Raw genomic sequence first — 22478 nt, 5'->3', positions numbered from 1 at the left:
TACAATAAAAATTACAAGCAAACAGTAGATATTCTCCATAACAGGATTAAAGAAAAATTAGTTTGAATTTACAAGCCAAAGCAGATCTATTTTATAAAGAGGATTCCTGCCAAATATAATCAATAACTAAAAGAGTGAGTCAAAGATTTTCAAAAGACATAGGTGTTTGGTGAATTCTTTTTAGGTCACATTTTCAGAAGTGCTCAATATCAACTTCTGAGAATCATGGCCCTTTAAAGCTTCTTAATTCAGTTACCCAGAAAAGTCATCAGTCATGTTTGAAGATACTGGTCTTTTTCAGCTACGGTGCTTTTTCCTCATGTCTTTTTTTTTCACCTTTGCTTTCCCTTCAGCTTTCCTTCCTGTCTTGCCCAATGCTCCAAGCAGAACTCAACAGTGGCAGAAATACTGCTTTTAAGGCAAGGAATTTCACCCTGTGAACACACTACTATACTCAAAACTGCAAGCTGAAAGGCAGTGAAGAACCACTCTGAATCCCTGAATCATCCTGAGCTAGTCTGTGTTAGTGGATGGGATCATTTGGGTTTTTTGGACCTTAAAAAAATTAATACCATTAGTAACAGGAGAACCTCTTTGCTTTAACTTCTTCCACATACGGACATTGTTGTTTCAGCTAGAAATCAACCATCTTACGTCCCTGCTTCTTCTGTGCTGCTGCAAGGATTGCAGTGAGGAAAACAACAGAAAGAGAACAGATGTTGAAACTGTAGAAAAAAAGTGAATGGGGGAAGAAATATTAATTACACAGAAGATAACTTTAAAGCAGGTGTTTAATCCATGATATATATAGATTTTCCATTCTGTATTTGCTTGGGTTGATAGTTCTCCCTGTACTACACAAAAATGTTCTTTTCTCCAGAGAGATAATACACTGTATATGATGGAACTGACCTCATGTGATAGAGGGAAGATTAAAGGGAAAATAAGCATGGGTTCCAAGCAGATTTCAAATCTAGTAGATTCACAACATATATAAAACTAGCACAATTGTACACTAGTAAAATCACATTAATTTACTTGTTCCAAACCAGCTTAGAAACTGATCCCTAAAATATTCTCCACTGAGCTGAAAGTGGATTTACTTCAAAGTCAACACAAGGAAGTGGGTTAGTAATCAGGAGAGTAGAAGACCTTGAATTTGTAATGTTAACTATCTACCACTTTAGAATTGCATAAACACACATTCAGCTTGGTGGCCCATAATGGCTATTATCATGATCAACTAGGTTAATATTAAATTTCACAACTAGTATACAACTGCAATTCCTATTTATAAAATGGTCTGTAAAAGCCCAAAAGGAACCACTGAGGTCCACTAAGGAAAATACTGTATAAAAAGGGAAGTTTGAGATCATACAGATTTTCTATATATTTAAACATACAGGAAACAGATATAAAGTATAAGACGACACAATTTAATCTAGTACTCTGCTGACAGAATTGTTTAGTAACAGATGTTTCAGGGCTGTACAGAATACAACAGTGATTTTACAAATACGGCAGGTCCATAATTCATACTGGGATTTCATCATGACCCCAGGCAGATGTCACTTATGTTCTGAAACACAAGAATTGACAGCCTTTACAATTTTGTGTAACCATGGAAGTTTATTTGCCTGAAAGATATCCAGTACTGCAGACATATTACACACCACACTGCACATTTTAGTTAGCTTTTTGCATGTTTCCTCTTGGACTAATACAATGAAGAAAGATGGTCCTACTGGTTTCTTTCATGACCTTCAATCTTTTTAAATACCTTTCAGGTATTGTCTTCCATTTTTTGAAATGAAATTACATTATGTTCAATAACCTTTTCTCTCCTCACATCAGAGTATTATCTTCCTCCAAAAGCTGCATATTGAAATACTCACAAAACTTGACCTCTTAAAACACTTTGAACAGGAGAATTAGCATTATGATAAAAAAAAAAAAAAGCTAACAACACACAAAAGATGTGAAGGTTGATTTTTCATAGTGTCCCATTAAATTGTGAGCATTTTGGTTTTTTGGATACTCTATGAATGACAGCAAAGGCATGGCTTTGAAATGCTTGGAGTTCCCATGGTACCCAGTGATTTTGGTGGGAGTTGCTAACACTCAGAAGTTCTGAAAATAAGGACTCATTTTATAAAGCCAGACCCAGGAATCTCTGCATTAGCAAAAACTAAGAAAAATGTCTGCCTAAGTGACACAACCCACAGTTAAACTCTTGCCTTTGTGTAATTGAGTCTAGCCATTCACTTCAAGAAAAACTTGAGCTGCTGCACCATCCTAGTTGAATTTCATTTTCTCAATACACATCCCAACACAACAATGTTCTGACCTAAACTGTTAAATTTCCATTGTGGCTTGTCAGACCTGTCACTTAACACTTTGATCTCCTCTGTCTCCCTGGTCCACGGGATGAGGGTGGCAATATCTCAGCTGAGAACTATGAGACCTTCATATATAAAGGTAATAAAAAAAACCTCAAAAGAACAACATTAAATCAGTCTTCATCTATTTCCTCTCTGTTTTTCGTTCACGAAGTATGAACACAAACTATTCAAATGTTACAAGTATGAAGTGTCATTAATTTCCTAATTATCCATCTGTCCCACATATGAACTAATAAGCATGAACACACTAAACACAAATCTTTTCTTTATCCTCAGAATAATTTTTTTAAGGCACCCTTCCCTTGTATTTCTCTGTGATGCCTGATAAATAACAGAAAAGTTGCACGGTGTTAGTGTTAATATTTGTGTTACCAGACAGTGTTTGAGAGAAGCAGAATAAAAACTTGAATTCCAGAGGAATTTGGCATGGCAGGAGTCACCACCCGGATGTATGTTTTGCAGGTCAGGTCCATCTCTACAGTATACAGATCTTACGGGGTGCACAGTCCCATGAATTTCTATTCTATTTACTCAGAGATGGGGATGCTCAGCATCTAATGGAACTTGGCAAAATTTTCTTAAACAAATTATTTAAAGTTAACTGGTAGGTTAAAATAAAATAACCATCAAGAACAAAACAAACAATGGAAAGATACTGTGATCTGTTTCAGGAATGCTGACATTTGTTTGTTCTGAAATTAAAGAAACCCTTGTTTCCTCAGCCTAAATGTTGACATTTTCCAGCATGGAGATAAATAACCTTTGAGCTGCTTAATGCTTTGACTCAGCTTCAAGAACTTCTTCCTGGCTATAGGGCTTTTTTCCCTACAAATATGTGTATATAAAATATAAAGAGCAGGATTAATTATTTAGTGCTAAATCCATTTCTCTTCTGTGCAGTAATACTAGGAAGTGAAGAGGGGAATGAACTTTTTCCTCTCATCTCCCATCTTGGCACCTTTACAGGATGCATGTTTGGCTGAATCTAGCCTAAGAATTAGGGGCCTGGCCATCATACTACCGGCCTCAACACAGTTCTGTGAAGGCCTTGTCAAGAGATGAGTGCAAATGTGCCCAGGCACCACACATATGCAATTCTCAACACACAGAGGACAGCAATGTCCTTGATCATCCTAAGAAATGCTTGGTGTGGCTGTCTTAGTACTGTGGCTGCTTTCTGTGGCCAGATTCTTGCAAGAGATAAGCAAATGGTACCATCTCTACCTTCCCATGCAGACCTCCGTTCAAGATTTCAAGAGAATTTGAGAGAAACTCAGGAAAAACTGAGAGAGAAACTCAGACGTTGCTTCTTCACACTGCTAGGACACTACAGAAAACAAACATACCATACTTTCATGCTAAAGCTCATTTAAAAGCTGATTAAGAAGCAGTGGGACAAAAGTTATATGAAGGAAGTGTCTATTGTTGTTGGTTTTTTTTAAATAAAACTAGTTTCAGGCACAGATCTGAGACCTAGCCAAAACACATTTCCCTCCCTCATCCATATTCTCTTGCAGGGATTCCCAGCCCGCAGCACGGGCATTCATCACTGGTGGCCTTGACAGGACTGGTCCACCTTGTCTTCACAGCCTGCTGGTGAAGGTTGGTCAGCTATGGTGTTATTGAGGGAGAATGGATGGTGCAAGGGTAGATCCCAAGAAAAGAGAGGAGGGGTATTGCATCCCACTCTCAGGCAGAGAGCAGAGTGGAGCGATGAGTATCCCCGGCAGCCGCAGGCAGAGACAGGGCAATGGCAAAGGCAGAGAAAACCATTTCAATGCAGAAAGAGAGGGACAAAGCACCAGGTGAAAGAAGGACTCTGCCTCTTATACATAGCGAATTCTTCCCCCATCCTAGCTGCTGAGTAGAGCACTTTCAAAAGGCACTGCAAGATTAATCTGATTTTGAGCTCTTCAGAGAACACAGTATTTACTATCTAACGAATATGATTACCAAAGCTTTCTCACTCTATGTCTGACATACTCAAAGCCATTGCAATGCTCCTGGAACTCTAATATGCTCACAATTACACACCGTGAAAACCAGTTCTGCACAGAAGTAGTCTCAACCTCTGGTCTACAAGGACAGCGATTCACTAGGATTTCTCTGAACTCAGAAGCACTCACAAGCTTATTGCTATCCCCCGTGCATCCTGTGGCAGCTGACTCCTTTAGCCATTTTTCACCGGCCCACTCCTTGTCAATAAATCACTGCGCTAATTCCTGTGACACCTCCTGTGAAGTGCTTTGGGAATTGTGGCAAAGATTTCTGGGCTGCATCTGAGGACTGGTGGTGAATGGCTGACTCCAGGTTGACATGATAAAGAAAGGTTAAGCTCTTCAGCCAAGCAGCCTCTTAGAAAGATTCATTGTGACTTCAGCTATCCCTTTTCTATACAGCAAGGCTATCCTCTGCATCTGCCTGAATACATAAGGGAGTTGACATTTGTCTTCTGTGTGGCTCACGTACTTCAGTTTTCCTCTCTTCTCATTACCCGTGAAGGGTGATTACATTTCCTATGGAATATCACTGGTGATACATCACACTTCAGGGCTGTGTTGCCCCCCCATCTCCTAATGGGAACCTGTGGTTACTTCATCTATTTCCTTTCTTGAATACCAGTCCTCCCACAAGCCTGCGTGTTAGCCACCAGCCTCCCACCAAAGAATAATGGGACTCCTACTGAAGCTCATTAATAGTAAATTATTTTCAGTTAGTGAAGACAATTTTCTCGGTGAAGTCTCTGAAGAGCCAGGGACGGTACAGCAGAACACTGTCTGCCCCACAATTGATTTGAATACAGTAGTTTGAAGGAAACCTCAGACTTCAATAGAGAGCCACTAAGAACAGCTATTTGTATGGTGCCTGTCTAAGCACTGAGGATAGGAGGGAAGGTAAAGTCTGTCTTTCCTAATCAGTTGATTTTTCTTTTTTTTTTTTCCCTACCAGATGGTCTTAAAGTAAACACTGGCAGCAGAGGTCTGAACTGGCAGTCACAAGCTGTGTAAAAGCCGTAAGTCACAGAACCCACACTTTATTGTGCAATGCAAGGAATTTTTATTTTATTTTTACTTTTTGTAAAATAAATTCAAGGCATTTACTAGGATTTTTCAAGTCCATCTTTCTGGCAGATGAAGCAAGAAATGCCCACGATAAACAGATGCCAAATAGTTCAAGGGCACACTGTTTCTACAGGTTAGACTTCTCCGTCCCTCCTCTCACTCCTCTCATAGTTCTTAGTGACACTCTTAGATTTGGGCAGGGAACTGCTATTTGGGGGAATTTCAAAGCAACCCAAGGGAATTAGGTATCTGAATCCACTCTGGAATTCAAAAGCTCTAGGCCAAGCACTTAAAAACCTTTGAAGAGGGTGCTTAACAAAAATATGCAGACAGATTTCAGGTCTACACATGTATACATAATAAATATAGCACTGAAAAGGTTCACTTCCATATCAAAACACTACTTTCTGGCTTGTGTTATAAAAGTGCATGCTCATTTTTGCCATCTCTGACTTCACCCAGTAGTTACTAAAAAGAAGCTCGAACAGAGCTTGTTGAAATGCAGAATTTCTAAAATATCTGAAAAAGTCTTTTTTAAACAAAAACATGTGCATATTTACTCAATTTGCTATATTCATTTCAATCTGGAATGGTTTTGGGGGGGGGAGGAAAAGGAGGAATTGAAAGCTTTTCAGTTCAATTTCCTCAAAAATAAAAACTAGCAGATGGCTACCCTGAGCCCTGTGAATGCCCCTGCTACTGTGCAGGGTATCTGGGAAAGCCAGGCTCTGACAGTCTCAGTCCTGGTGGAGGACAGCAGGGCATCAAGATTACTATAAAGTGGGAAGTGCAAGACCCCCTGGAGCCATGTAGCAATCAGCATGGCAGGGCTACCTTGTAGTTACAGACACGGAGCCCAGGTCTGAGCTCCTTTAAACCTCTAGGCAGCTGTGATGAAAAACCCACCGTCTCAGCCCTCAGGTGGTGGATTATCTGGGCTCTGGAGAGCAGAACCCATATGTCTTCATAAAGCATCTCTCTCTGGGCAGCCCAGTCTTTACTCTAAATGAATTTGGCCAGAAAGTCCCTGACCACCTCTAAGCAGGAGCTGCTGTGAGAATGGAGCTGCTATTTCCACACAGCTGCTGTTTAAAGGAGAAAAGGCAGGGAAGAGGAAGAAACAGAAGAGTAGTTGGGGCCGCTCTGACTCTAAATCAAGCAAACACCACTGGCAGTTGGGTTGGTCTGCGGCACAAAACACCTGACACACACCCACCAGGAGTGAAAGGCACTCAAAAGCATGCAACCTCCATTACATATCTCTTTTCTAAGCTGAAGGCCGTAAGGCAAAATAAATGACAGAAAAGGTTCTCAGACACAAGAGAAAACAGGTGGCACTGCTCCTGGTTGGGACAAGAGAAGAAAAAGAGAAAAGGGACCAGGGGTACTACTGTAGTGCTTTAACTAGCCACTATATAGTCATGCTCTACTGCGACAGCTAAGGAAAGGCTCAGAAGTCAAGCAGTATCCACTGACAGAGCCTCCCATGAAGTTAATCTATTGCAAAAATATTAGTCGGACACTCATTTGACTAAATGAGAGGAAAAAAAAATCCAGAGCTGGAGAACACAGTTTGCTGACAGGAAACCGATCCTCTGCTAGCTACTGTCATAAGCAGCTTCTGGGTTGTTTTTTCTGCAGAGAAGCTGCTGCTGGGACTTTGCCAGTTCAGCAGTTAAAGGTAATCTCAAAGAATCCCTCAGCAAATTGTAAAGTGCTCAGGCTGAAGAACAACAAGGTGTTCAGGGACTGAACTGATTGTTTTAATTTGTGTAATACTAGCAGCAAGCAAAGCTTCAGAATTATTCTGCTTAGTTCACCCGCTCCAGATGCAAGACAAAACCAAGCCAGCTTCAATAAATAAATGAGACCAAAAAGTATTTGATTTGATCTCCATCTAGATAAGGAAAACCATAACAGATCCGGCAATAAAAAGGAAAATGATGTTATTACATTGTTTTTTCTATATACTAACAAGGAGCTAGGAGTGTGCATTGACACAACACAGCAGTCAATAGGATCTGACTCTTTGCTGTCCGATCTGTTCCTTTTACTGTTTGGAAAAGAAGAGACACAGGTCATGTGAGTACTCCCAAAGTCTCTAAAGACGGTGCCACAGTGCACCTTCCTTCCTCCTTCACAGCAGCCAATACATTTCCTCTCACTTCATTTAACAGACTGTTACAAATGAGCAGATTTCACCCCAGAAGTGGGCAAGTAATTCACTCAAAGGCAACAATAAATCCTTTCTTACCTATTTCCCACTTAGATTTTTAACAGCATAGCTGTCAAAATGCAACAAATCAATTTTTTCGCCCCTTACTGTCTCCACACAGCCTCTTCAGGGTATTTTTAGTTGTTCTGATTAAAAATTTACCTCTTAAGTATCACTGAGGACACAGCACATTTCTTGATTTCAGTTTTGTATACTCTTTTCAGCCTACCTATGTATCTTCCTTACAAAGGCAGATGTGGAGGCATATCCTTCCTTCTTTCCCTGCTTTTCCTAACAAGAAAGAAATTTTAGTATAAAACTTTAAAAAAATCAGGTCCCAGATCATAGGAAAACAAGCTCTCTGTAAAACGCAGAAAATACTTTTTCAGAATGAGGATGTGAGGCCATCACACCTGACAGGATTATGCAAGGTACCTAGGAGAAGAGACATGGCATGCTAAGCTGAAAAAAACCCGCATTTGCAGAGCTCACCCAAAACAAATATAAGCAGCCTTGGCATTTCTGGATTCTCGTTGTGGTACTCACCTCCAAATTCTTCTCTCTGTCTGTCCTCTTCATCGGGCACAGCTCAGGTCAAAAATGTATTCTGCCCCTTCCACCACGTTATTTCCTCTGTTACTTTGGACAGGTATGCTTTCATTACCATCTCTGGAATTCCACGTGTGTACAGTCACAATACTTACCAGAATGCCCCAGAAATGCAAGAAATGCTCTTACTGGGATTCTCTGCATGGCAGCACTTTAGATTTTCTTATTCGTAGTGGGCAGAGACCTTTCTACCTTTTTCAGCCAGCCTTACTTTTTCCCTGTGAAAGTTGTTTCCCTTCTGAAACTGGAAAAGTCTTGACCATTGAAAAGGAGATTACTTTCTGATTTAAGTTCTGAAGGTCATATATATTGATTAGACAGCTTAGACAAGTTGAATAGTAGAAGGCCTGGATATGGAGGGTACAACAGCCATTGCAAAAAGGAAGGAAAAAAACCCTGACTTTATTTTCTCCCTTCAGTATCAATATAGTTTAAAATATTCTCTTTGTTTTTGCAAATGTTTGTTCACTAGAATGTTCCAAAGGGAAAAATGTCAGCCACAAATCCTCACTCATCATGTATTTGCACAGCAATGCTTAAAGGTCCTTAAAGATCTCCAAGGATTTGAAAGAAATAATTCAGTCAGGTAGCAGAAACAGTGCCACTGCCTTCCGGCAGCTGGTCACAAGGCTCATGCAGCATACGACAACTCAAGACAAGTCACAATGAACTGATTTTACAGACCATGCACAGAAAAATGTGTTCCACAAACCAAAGGTATGAAAATCTAAACGTTTGCAGCTAATGCATCAAGCAAAGAGAGTGTAAATCCACAAAACGGGACTGCTCACTGCAAAGGGACATTTCTTCTCTATTGTGCATGTCTTACAGATAAACCCGCTCCTGGTTCTTGCCATAACCACCAGTTTCACTGTTTCCTTGGCATTTCAGCAATGCCACAACTTGTTCTTCATAACTGCTGATTTATTCTTTACATATCTGAATAACAGGTGTGTTACAGCCACGTTTTGCATTATTTGTCTTGGATGAAGTTATACCCTGCTGGTGTTATGAGGACAAGCCTGATACAACATTTAGATTCCAAGAATATCCTAAAAATCAGGTGACAGTGGGCCTTAATTTCCCATCCACATTTGGATGGAAGATCTGTGGTGGCCTTTTATGCTATGGGCGATGGGAATGTATCAGCACCTGACAGGATTATACTCTGACCTGTTCAGTCTCATGTACTACTCACTCACTCCCCAGATGCATGCTCTGAATGTGTTGTAGTAAAATTGATACTAACCAGAAAAATGAAATGTAACGTGTAATCAAAGCAACCAAGGGAAGCTGCCACTGCTGCTAAAAGTCCTCAATACGGTCCCAACCCTGTTTGATCATTTATAGAGAAGTAGTAACTAGACATGATTTACCTAAGGTTAGATTAAGGAACTTACTACTAGACAATGTAGCTTTGTTAATAGACAGGATATTCCTGTCAAGACAGTGATGAACTGTAGGCCTGCTCAGCAAGCTGAGAAATCCACCTAGAACTGCCAAGATTAGAGAAGTAGGTGAAAGGCAATTTCAGCAGGGGGAGATCGTGACCACCGACCCATTAACCACCTACCCAAATGATACCACCTACTCAAAAGACAACACTGGAAGAAGAAAACAGAGTCTGCGTGCTAATTTACATAGGAAGCAAAGGAATCTCGATGAATCATTAAAGAGAATAACAATGAATATGTATTAATCGTTAGAATATGTAATAATCAGTATATAAAAAGGGAAATTTTTGAAACTATGGTGTGCTCCCTTGTTGTCCCAAGGGACACCCCATTTCTGCTCATTAATGGAATAAACTTGGAAATACCTCTGCTCAGTGTGTTATTGGCTCGCGCACCGGGTAAAGAACCCAGATTTGGGATAACAAACACAAGAGCCACATCTCACACAGGTGATGCTCCTCTCTTGTTCAAGGATCCTCTATTCCCAGATTTCTCAGCCTGATCCAGATCTAAACCCCCTGAGCAGCCGCCTAGGGTCCCAAGTGCTGTTTGGCAGTTGAGGTCCACAAGCCATCTCCTCCCATGTGACTGTTTGTGCCAACACACATCAGCAACATGGAGAGGCGTGTGGGGATTGCAGACACCTGAAAAGTCCATGTTCTTCTTCAGTTCAACACTTTTGACTCAAAAAGGAGAGCTTGGGGCAGGTGGACCTGTTTGGGATTCTTTGGAATACTGGACATAGATTTCTTTGCTCTGTGAGGTCTACCTGTTGCATTGGTGAACAGGAATTTAGAGGAATGACAAAATTCAAGAGAGGTAAATACAGAAATGTCTACATGTCCTATCTATTGTACTGCTAGTACATTATTTTCTAATAAAGAATGCTTATTTTTTGACCTCAAAGTAACATGTGACTTCAGTATGAAATAATTTTCTGCTTGAAATATTTTACAATTGATCTAGCTCCACCAGGATGGCATCTATTACAATTAGTTTCAGCTACAAAGAACAGAAAATACAATTTTTGCAGACTAAATCGAACCAAAAAGTTTATTTTCTGGAAAGCCTTCTTCACACATTGCACATGACTCAGTCTACCTCAATGCTGTGTCTTGTTTAGTTAAGTTTATCTAAGATGCATTTAAGCTGGAGCGGTTCTTAATTACCCTAGCACAGTAAAGTTTGCATTCTCCTAAATTTGTGATTTTCAGCAATAAGGTTCCTTCCTGCTGTATCTTTTAATTGCCTGTGCTTTCCTGGAAGATGTCTCAACTTTATCACCTTACAAAGTGGATAATCAAGATTTACTTTTTTTGCCAGACATTCCTTCCTTGTTTAAACAATTACTTGTCTCATGCTTTTTTTTCCCCTTTTCCTCTTCCCTGCAGAGAAATACATTTTCACTGCTAATACACACCGTAATTGCAATGTACTGGAGCACTGTTATCAGTCCGAAGCCTAGTGGAACTTTGAAAGGTTTCTGAACCACAGAAAAGTCTGTAAGGTAACTACGCAGTATCATACAGGCAGCCTCTATAAAGTATCTTAATTAAAAGACCTCTTTCTGTGTTCTAAATTAGTTTTAGTTGTACAGCATTTTCTGTTTTCCAATCTTTATAGTCCTGTAACTAAGAAAGGTAGTTTAAGGAGGAAAATGAGACTGCTAAATGTCCTAATTCCTCATGAAACTGCTAATTTTAAAGGATGAAAAAAGTCTGAATTTTAAATTCTAAAAATGATTAATTACAAGCATGAACTTCTTAAGCTGCAAGTAACTAACATTCAAGGCAGCAGCACTGCAGGCTTCCCTATCCTATACACTTTGCTCCCATCCTCCACAGCAGAATCACTACAAATTCAAGATAATGATTACAAGCATCTAGATCTGTAACATACAGAACCATAGCAACACTGAGGATCTCTTGTGTTAATTTCCGTGCCCAGAGGCTTTTCTGCAACACTGAATTAAAGACGCCACTGTATCGTTCCTGTAACAAGACAATTACCTTGGAATTAAGACTAAGGCAAACACTCTTTTCAAAGAATCAGCCTTCCAAAGGCTTTAGAGAATGGACAAAATGACTTATGTGGCTTACGTCATTGGTCTGCAAAGTTACATTTCTGCACGCACCCTGTTCTAAGAACAAAGGGCAAAGTAACCATTATGTCATAATCTTTATAATTCTTTTTTACTGTTTTTAATGGGGCATTCACAAAGATTTCTTTTACTGTTGTTGCCGTTGAACAAACTAAGACTACTACAACATCACTTACGAACAATCCTTTAGTATCACCACCTAAACTCTTCAGACATGAAGGTGAGAAATGTTTCCTTCTTGTAGTGGCAAAACATATTTGGATGTCTGCTGAGTGAGGGTTTAATGGCTTTAGAGAACAATACCAGTAAAGCCCTAAATCTGTGTGACAATTCTCAGCGAGCAGTCACCCTTCCCATCTATTTGCAGAAGTCAGAGTGAACCATATATTCCTTGTGGAGGAAGAAATGATCTCGTACCGAACAACTGTCACCCCTGACTCTTTAAAGAAGAGAAGCATGACCCATGAGCTGAGCCATGGCTGATGCAGTTGGTGAGGTCCTCCCAGTGTATGCGGATTCCTCCACCAAGCTGCAAGAGTAATCACAGAATAATACTGCCTATGTTTGAGGGAGCAGGGAACAAGATTTCTCCAAACCTTCAGCCTTGGAAGAGCTGCTCACACTACACACAGGATTTTCCCCCAAGAGAAGATGTAACAACACAGATGATCGCATGTTTGGTATCATCAGAAAGAACATAGACAAAAAGCGGCAACGAACACAGAGGTGTTATACATACATTAAACATTCAGCATGAATGAATGGAAAGGATCAGTTCCAAAAATGGGTCCAACATCCCAATTTTTACAAAAAATGTTGATTTTACTGCATCAGAACCATCATGATAGAAAACAATTAAATACATTTTCAGCGGGATCCGTGCGAGCAGCCTTCAATGTCTATGTACTTGTGCTAACTGATACCATGGTTCAGTCCAAATGACAATAAGAAGTTATCCAAACCTGCAACAAACTTGCTTTTGAATTTCTCTGTAAGATACAGTCTTATTGTTCTTTACAATGAATAGTACTCCTTATCTTCTACCAGCCTATATTCCTCTTCTGGACATACCATTTTGAGTATAGGGTTAAGATCCTTTAGCATGATTTGCATGTATCACTCAAGAATTAATAACTCAAAGCTTTCAGATGACCACACAAATTCCATTGGTATTTCTGTTTCTTCAAACAGCAGAAACAGTCTCATAGAACACCACACAAAAATGTAAAAAGGAAATAAAACAAATAAATTTTAATCCACTGAACCACCATGGAAACTAGGCCATAGAATAATCTATCCATCCAGTCTACAACACACATCAAATTCAAAAGAACAATAGAGTCAAATACCTGGATGTAGAAAGAAAAAAAATATCTATAGGTGTTAGAACACAACATGAAGCATTTTCCTATCATCTTTATAAAACACTGCGATTAGGTTTACTACCCGCCTTTCTACAACACCCAAAAAAAAAGTCTCAAAGAAGAGAAATTATTTTAAAAAACAGTTTTAGAAAGTTGTGTAGCCAGCAGCATATTTACTTCTTGATTTGGAAGCAGCACATTGAAAAACAGTGCATATGTAATAGCTGATACTTGTCGATTTTTGAGACAACCGATAGTATCACTTGGATAAGTAACCTGTGCACCCAGTGGTCATGTCAGTGCTGCTACATCCATAAGAAGGTATTCTGAAGCCTGAGAGATTGTTCAACAGTGTAAATAAGTGTCAGAAAGAAAGGAACAAAGTCTATTGTTTTCTCCCTGTTGAACACCGACAATAATATTCTGCAACAAATCATTATTAGCCCTGACGTTTATAGTACAGGTCTACCAGTGAATCAGGAGTAGAAAAAGAAAGGAAGAGAACAAGGAGACAAACACCAGTCACTCAGTTAAGAGCAGGACTAGAATATCAGACATGTTATGGATAAGAGTGTCACACACTGGCAGATGTATTGAGGAAAGCAGTTGTTCACTGTCGCTGTGATTAACTGAGGACAACACACTGGGATTGCGGTCTGAATGCCAGAAGCTCAGTACTGTACAAAACTCAAACATAAGACAACGTTTATAAGTAAAAGTACTTACTCTTGGAAGTGGTGTAAAAATGTTTTAGAGTAAAAAATTAAACATGCAAACATTGTAAGAATCAATAATTTCTTGGTACACAGAATGAAAATATTTATAAAATACTTATATTCTGACCACAGGAAAAATGTTTGTAAAGTTTTACTTACTTTGGATGGGTAAATTCATCCACTAGGACAACCTTTTCTATCAGGTCTCCGCCAACGGTTCGAGCCAAATCATAGAAATCATTCTTCGAGTACGTCTCAGAAGGCAGCCAAAAGGAGATGTCATTGATCAAAGGTGGGTATCTGCTAAGGGGCTAAAAAAAATAAAAAACATACCTTTATAAGTGGCTGGACTTGATAGGTATATCTACAGCTGTTCTGAACTTGTATATTACACACGGCAAACAGTTTAGAAGCTTTCCGAAATGCTTTTTGAAGTGTAAACTGACCTTGTAAACAACTAAGAGGCAAGATTTTATATTAGGAAATGTCTTTTAAAGATCCCCTCATAACCACTTTGATTCATTCAGTCAGAAGAAAAAACTTGTTTTGTTTGCTAAAATCAGCATTTATGAGCCTGAATACACCTTTGCACTAGAGCTGTTTAAAAGGAAGGATCGTTTTAACATGATTATTCACTGGGTAGCATTGCAGTTTTTGAAAGCATTTTTCAGATTTTTTACAGATTCAAAAAATCTTATTAAATTCATGTATAAAATTTATATGTATTTTGTATAATTCTTATATAACACAATATGTTTGCTATTTATACTATCCAATTGCTAAGAAACTCTTATTAATAGGTGTCTTCTTATTAAAAGGTTACAATAAGAAATAAACTTAAAGAGATAACTTAAAGAGATAGTTCACTTCCCAGTAGTTTTTATAGACATCCAAACATCTACAACAACAAAAAAAGTCTTGCTATTAGCGTAATTATTAATTCCACAAGTATCACAACAGACTCTTAACATAAAGAGGCATCTTTGCTGCAGACAGAAAGACCTCATCTTGTGGTCAGAACACTGCAATTTTTTATTCGCAAAAACAGGAAGAGAAAGAGAAACAAAACAAGACAATTATTAATTTTTCAGTTTTGATGAAACTTCCTTGGAGTCAATGGATTTCAGATCTTGCCTCTGCTGAGACATTTGCCCCTTTGAAGAAACGAAAATGGTAATGCTCTTTTCATGCCCTTTAGGTCATGCAGTATCTTACTTCTGCCTTCATTAATGCACTGCAATTGAAATAAGTATTTTCTCACAAGATTGTTTGGGTCTGCAGAAGAAAACATCTTTTCTTATTTTGCTTATATGTATATGACAGTTGATGTGTACAACTTGGTCTATACAGTATATTATTTCACTCAAAAATGTATTCCATGCTTGGCAATGTTTTATGATGGAACAGTGAAATCCTAAGTGAATACCTGCTAAAGCCATAAACCTGTTAAAAAGGCAAATTTACAGCATGCTGATTTGCTCAAAGCCTGTTTTGTACAGTGTTAACCAGTCAATAAATATCTGATACGGAATACAGTGCAAGTTTTAAATTAATAACCCCCCTGTGAATAAATTTGTGAATCACAAATGATTATTCAACTTGTTAAAGGAATAAACTTGTCAAATTAATTCATATCACCAAATTAAAAAAAAAATATTGTGCAATAAATCCATCACACGAGCTTTTGATAAAACACTAATGAATGAAATGCAAACACCTCCTCTGCTATACAAAAGTCACAGCTGCAAATGCTGGAGATACTCCTCAATCAACAACCCGATACATGTGCTAGTGTAAAGGAAGATACAAACCTGTACCAGGCCTCTATATTCTCACCTCACCCCTTTCTACCATTATATTTATCACTGCTATATTTCAGCAACCTACTGACCACACCTCAAAGCTTGCAGGTACTAATCCAAAACTCGCTGAACTCCCAGTTTCAGGACATTTAATTATTCAACCAGAAGATGTGGCTCATGAGCCTAAGCACAACCGCTCCATTTGGGCAGATGCCTACTTTCATTCCCAGAGGTACAAGGACACTAAAGAAAAATTACATGTTCAAGTAACTCAGCAATATCCTAAACCCCGAAAGGAGAAGAGTGCCTACAATTCTTAGTGAGTGAGTATTTGCTATCAATTTCAAAAGAAGCAGGATTGCATCAGGCACATGAAAACAGCACTCTTTTTCCCCACTTAAAATGAGATGTACACAAAGACCCAATGTGGTCAGATCTTGCAAGTGTACCTGGAACAGTCTGACTCACATTATCAGCGTCATCAAATTCCTTGTGAGTAAAGTTACTCAAAGATGTAATAAACCGTAGGGTCTGGCCCTCCTAGACTATCAAATCTATAAGAAAACTGCTTCTTTGCCTCAATCCATGACGTTAGCAGCCTAGACACAGAATTGTTGCAATTTTGTGTGTGCGTGCATGTGTGCATGCTTGTGTGTGTTACAAAGATGGGAAGGACAAATGATTAAAACAATAAGTGTAACTTTTATTATTAGGTACTAGCATTTTCACAGAGCTTTTTAATGCAGAAAAATCTTTTATGATAAAAGGCAAGGCAATAATCCCGTATTATACTGTCCCTTCACCACCTGGTGCAGTCAATATCATTGCAGTACGTATTATATCAACACTAAAGTTAGTGTAAGGATAAAATTCCTAGTTCTCAAACGTATTGATCTGTTTGTTGTAGAGCTACATAATTGTTTATTAGCTACATCAAAACATCAAAAACATGAAGAGGACAGGACAAGTGTCTCCAACTGGCAGGTCAAAATGAAGCTACAAAGTTTGCATTCAGGCACCCCAGCAAATACATACTGTGGTCCTACAGATCCCGTTGCCATCACTGTCCTCCTTTCTAAACTCTCCTGCCCTTAAACAACAGAGCGGTCTGAAGCCCATTGACTTTGATCCCTTTCCAGGTTCAAGGCAAATGGCAGCCCCAAAGACTGTTTCCTTATGAATTTACAGACACTTTAGAGGCTCCCCTTGAGAGCAATGTGTTCTCCCCGCTATGTCTTCTGCTCTGCTGTCACCTCCAGCCACCACTTCCAGCTACATCCTCTTCACAACTTAGGTGTGCGCCAGCACAATGCTTGGAGGAGCTAACAGGACACTGGCTGGCTCCACTGCCCATATGATGGCTGACTCCTAGGATGCTGCCCAAGCTTGGAAGCCCCGCCATCCCTCCTTCCACTGCCTCACCACCCCCTTTTAGGTTTTCGGGGAACTGAAAAGAGATTTAGGAAAAGGTAGAACTGATCCCACCTGCAGAGTGGTGCTGTGAGGCACTGGGGAGGTCTGACAGACAGCACTGCCAATGCACAGACAACTCTGCACCACTTCTTTGGTCCCATCAGGGCTTCGTCACCATAGCGCTACTTTAAATGTTCTCTTTACTTTCCATTTCAAACACTGCAGTGCACCATCTTTGACATTTTTCAACAGCCTTGGAAAACACGAGCGCTTTCCCAGTAATTACACTATCTATAGGACTCCACTGAGCCCACGTTGTAGGGAATATTGCAAAAAATGACATCACATTTTTCAATCACCCAAGGTGAAAGCATTTAGGAGTACTGAATTACTATAAATTTTAATAATAAAATGTAAGTTTATGATGATCCACCCTCAATGATACATGTTTACTAGTCATTAGTCACACTTCCTTCTGTGGTTAATAAATAAGCCAAGTACTTACTAAAACGGCAAGCTTTTCCTTCTCAGGATGCTAATTTTAGTAGAGAAATGAGTAGCCGGACGCCAGTGTTGTACCCTGCTCTGCCAGCCTGCCTCGTCAATGTCTAGATGTATGTGCAGAGTGCCTCACTGAAAACTCCTTGGGTTTCGTGGGAACTCTTTTACAGGGGCTTGTGACAGTTCAGGGTATTCCTCACCCCCAGCCCTCTGCTCTACCTTTCTGTCTGAGTTATTGCCCCTGCAGCAGACAATAAAGCAAACATGTGCCTGTTCCTCCATAATTGCAGTTCACTGCCTGTTGTGGCCAGCTGAAAATCACCTCTCAGTGGTTTATGCTAATATATTGAGGATGAAGTATTGCAGCAGCTTGAGGCATTGGGGGACAGCTGCCTTAAGCAGCAACAGGATCCACCGGAACTCATCCGTCAGCATAAAATAGCAAATACTTGGGCTTTGCATATGTTGCCACACCAGGGCACTACTCTGGACACTGTGGCAGTGGGAATCAAGTGGTCACTGTAAGAGTAGTCTCTGTTCGTCCACACACAGGCAAAGGATCATCAGCTAGCCTGGATCCAGATACCTCACAGCTGCACAGGACAGAAAACACAATACATGGCAGAAGCCCCCGCACCTCTGGAGGAGAAACATCTGGGGATAATGCACAGCCAGTGCCAGAGAATAAGCCTGCATAAGGCCACAGTGTCTTCAGCCAGAGTCCCAAAAAATAGAATGAACCACAGCACTTTCCACAAATATTAGGAAAAACCCCCACATTTTCCCAGATGCAGTAACTGTGAGTGCAACATACCGAGGGGACAGAAGTTTTGTGCTGTAGCTGTTCAGTCAGTTCCCTCCCTGCTGCCGTCTGCAGATGGGGGGACACACCGAACGCATGACAAACTGCAGAGGAAAAACCTGTACTGGTATTTTGACATCAGCGATCCAAACACAAGGTTAATGATGACACGTACCAAAAACTGGGTTAGAAACTCCACAGCAGCTAAACTATCAAAAAGCCAGCCATGTTTTACTGCCATCCCCAGTGTAAGTCAGAAAAATATGAGACTTAGCAGCATCGTGACTGTCAAGCTTTAACAGTCCTGCATTGCCTATGTTTTGGAGAAATACGTACATAAACTATACAGTTTTAATGCAACGTCATATTCTCATTGAAATGAAAGCTACAGTCCTGTAATAGCTAAGCCCTTTTTAATATATTCCATGGTGAAACTACATTAATTCAGTGTTATCATAGGAAATTTAAACACATAAGAGGCATGAAATTCAAATTTGCAAATTTACAACTGTAACTTAGCTCCCTTGCACATAATGAAGTTTCCTGTATTAGTGTGTATGCTTCTAGATTTACACTTTCATATTTATGACCAGCATAGACAAATTATGGTTGCTGCAGGAAACATAATTTTGAATTTCTTGGCTGTCATGGCTTAAAATTCGCAGTCACAGTGTTTCATTAAGTTTTCTACCCTTCCCTTCACCAAATAATCTTTTTCTTAGTTATATATAGGAAATTCTATGTATTCATACATGTATACACGCACACATACACATTTATGTGTAAATACACACACACATATTCAAAGGAGGAAATGGAGAATTTTCAACAGAGAACTTCTATGAAGTCTGATAAGCAGATGTACAGCTATGTTCTGGGATTAAGCTCTTAAAACCAAAGCAAATGGACCAGTTTGGGACTGGTGCACTGTTCTGTCCTCCTGCAGTGAACAGCAGAAGGGTGTTAGCCTTCAGTGGTACTCTGTGCTTCTCAGGGAATGAACACATAAGTACGATCAGCCCTTTTTGGATGGCAGTCTGCTCCCCCGAGCAGTGCTCTTCACTTCTACAAGCTCACGTACAGGTACAGGGAACACCATGTATCCATAGTGTCATGTTCTCCCTCAATTTCAGGCACTCTGCTTGTACATGGACTGCTTTGAGTGGAAGAGGTTTTCTTTGCACATGGGTCAGAATATCATCGCATCCTTGGTTTGAGTATCATGTCAGTGCCTTTGAGTGTCCCAAATGGCTTCAAATCATTAATTCATTCAATGTGGAAAGGGAAACACCCTTCACTATTTCTCACAGAAGCAAGGGGAAAAGAGGAGAGAAACTAAGGGAGGCATCAGGTTTCAAAGGAACTAAAGGATGCATTTTTTCCACACTGTGCATACCATAACTGAGGACCTGTTACACAGAACCAACAGGGACTAAACAAATTCATGGTGGACAGATCCTCTAGTCACTATTAAACAGAGTGATCCAACTGCAATTTTGGTTCATCAGGTCTCTCATGGCTTTAAGCAGGATCAGTAAAACCAGAGAGATCACACTGTTTTCATACTAGCTCTGCTGTTCTCCGAGCACTTGCAGTTTGCCATCATGGGAGACAGCATACTTGAGCTGGATGGGTAGGTATAGCATAACAGGTCTTTTTAAGAAAATTGCTTCTTTCATGGCATTCTGGTAATGACAATATGACCAAACCAAATCTCCTCTCTTTTTCTAGTTTAGTGAGTTCTCACCTTAAAACAAGTATGAAGGACAGCATAAAGACATTGAGCTACTCAAGAGAACTGGGTGTACACCACCTTAGATACAGCTCCTCTTAGGCATGGCAGCAGTACTACGTAATCAAGTCTTCTAGAAGCTCTAGGGCTGGAGGAAAGATTGCCCAAACATTGCCACAGCCATCACCCTTTCCCTCCCTTTTCATTTTCTAAACAGCTTGTTTCCTATCCATTCCTAAAGGTTTTAATTTGTCATGGTTGATGGAAATGTTTGATTTCTAAGTTGTGTTTAGGAGCCCTGGTTCTGACTTTTTCATTTCAGATGAGCTACCACCAGCCAACAAGGAGCATTTATGCCTACAGATACTGCAGCTGACTGGACTTGCCAACACACACCTGCAGGTCAAATCAATCAAATAATATCCCCGTTTCCACTCCAACTAGTGCAGTTCACAGCCCTTCACGGGGGCGAAAAAGGGGGAGAGATGTCAGATTCCCCTCTAGAGATCAGTACTTTGAAGAAAATCATACGTTTGACAGAAAGACCAGCTTGTTTGTCAGCAGCAGCCTGCACTATTAAACCAGCGTTGGATTACAAGTCATTGCTGTTCCTCATCTTGGCAAAGCACTCTCTTTGCCTTTACCTCCCTCATCCCTCGTGAAAAACAATCATGGAATTATGGAAATACAGGAAGTACTTTGCAGAAAATACAAGGAAGAAAACAATTTCATCAAGAAACACAGTAAAAGAAACTGTTCTCAAAGATGAAACACCCGTTCTAGGTCCAGGTTGAGCAGGGAGGTGCCATGGGTCACAGACTATCTTTCCAGGTAAGTCTCAGCCTTTAATGTGGGATGAAGCAGCTGCAGCCCCATGGCAGGAGCTGCAGCTTTGTGCCTGACCAAATTTGTGGACCAGATCCCTCTCTAGTGTGGTGCACGCCACCATCTGAGCTCTGTCCCCTTCCCACCTAAGCTAAGCCCTATGGGGTCTTGCTGAAGATAAAAGTTTCTCTCTTGAGCTGTATTACAAGTTCCGTTAAGGTGCAAAACAAGAGTTTAATTGTTTCTGTTCTGCCTAAGTGGTCACCAGCTAGCTCTTGATATCATATCCTTTAGTCACCTTTTCCAATGCTAGTGAAGCACCTTTCAATAGAAAAAAAACCCCAAAGACTCATCACAAACGCACACGCATGTGCACATGCACAAGAACGAATATGACCCTTCTTGCATGCTAAAAGTTAAAGTGTATTATTAGAGGAGCCCGCCTGACAAAGGAAAGTCGATATCTAATATGACACTGAAAAATTAAGATGGGTAACAGCCAGTGAAAAGATTAAACTTCTTAGATAAGCTGCTCCACCTTTTCCAAGCACCCAGAAGAATGCAGAAGAGGACTGGTGCTGTGGCAGAATGAGTGAATAGGAAGCTTGCCATTATCCAAAAGTAATGCTAGTTACTAAGCCTCTGCAGTCTCACCAGAAAGGGACACTGTGTTCTCATGCACAACACTATTTTAAATTGCAAGCATTTTATTTTCTAGTCAAGCTCATTTAAACTTGCCATGGACAACAGTATAAGTTTAAAGCCACAATACACTTCTCTGAGTGCAAATATGTATTTTAAACTGACTTGTGGTCAACAAACTGTGAAAAAACACGTGGCTTTTGAGATGCTTTCCAGACCCAAAAGGATCACTTCTACTTCCACTGAAAAGGTTATTTTTATATGTTTAGTAAGGAGTTGAAAAAGTGCAGGAAAGACATAAAAAAAATGAAAGGATTGACCTAATCCTATTAAAAGCAGGATTGTTGCAGTGTACACATCAGAGAGGTATTTCCAGATACCCATGCACTTGGGCATTTGGATATGCCTTGCCACTTGTGATCTGATTATAAAAACCACCAAAAGATAAATATAAATGATTCCTAAATACTGATGATGGACTTTCTGCTCCATGCTTGACTACTCAAAAATAATTTCTCATTCCCATAGAACAGATAGGAACTCACAGGGAGAACTAACAAAAGGGATGTCTCTCTACTAATCACTCCCACATCTCAGCTTCTTACACTCCCCTTTTGAAAGCGCCAGGGTGAAGAAAAGATTAGCCTGACATGTTCCTGTAGTGGTTCTTGGTCTACTGTGGGAAAACACGCATTCTCCTCATGCTTCTTCCCCAGCCTCCCAGTTGATGGCCTGCTGAGCTAGCTGGTTTCATGGAGCTAATCTTCTCCCATTTCAAACACAGATCTATCACTGCAAAACAACTAAAAGCCAAGAAATGCCTTTTCTGGTATCCCTT

General features: G+C 40.0%; 1 protein-coding gene across 2 annotated transcripts in view; it reads right to left on the bottom strand.

The window, feature by feature from the left end:
• FARS2 (phenylalanyl-tRNA synthetase 2, mitochondrial) overlaps nt 1-22478 on the bottom strand; it is a 254374-nt gene that overhangs the window by 69404 nt on the left and 162492 nt on the right. For both annotated transcript variants that reach the window (XM_074146312.1, XM_074146313.1), the window contains exon 7: nt 14083-14234. In XM_074146312.1, the coding sequence (XP_074002413.1) occupies nt 14083-14234 (152 nt within the window). The remainder of the gene's footprint in view (nt 1-14082; nt 14235-22478) is intronic.

The sequence above is a fragment of the Numenius arquata genome, chromosome 4 (genome assembly GCF_964106895.1).
Source record: "Numenius arquata chromosome 4, bNumArq3.hap1.1, whole genome shotgun sequence".
Taxonomy (NCBI): Eukaryota; Metazoa; Chordata; class Aves; order Charadriiformes; family Scolopacidae; genus Numenius; species Numenius arquata.
This window is presented reverse-complemented; position numbering and strand designations above follow the sequence as displayed.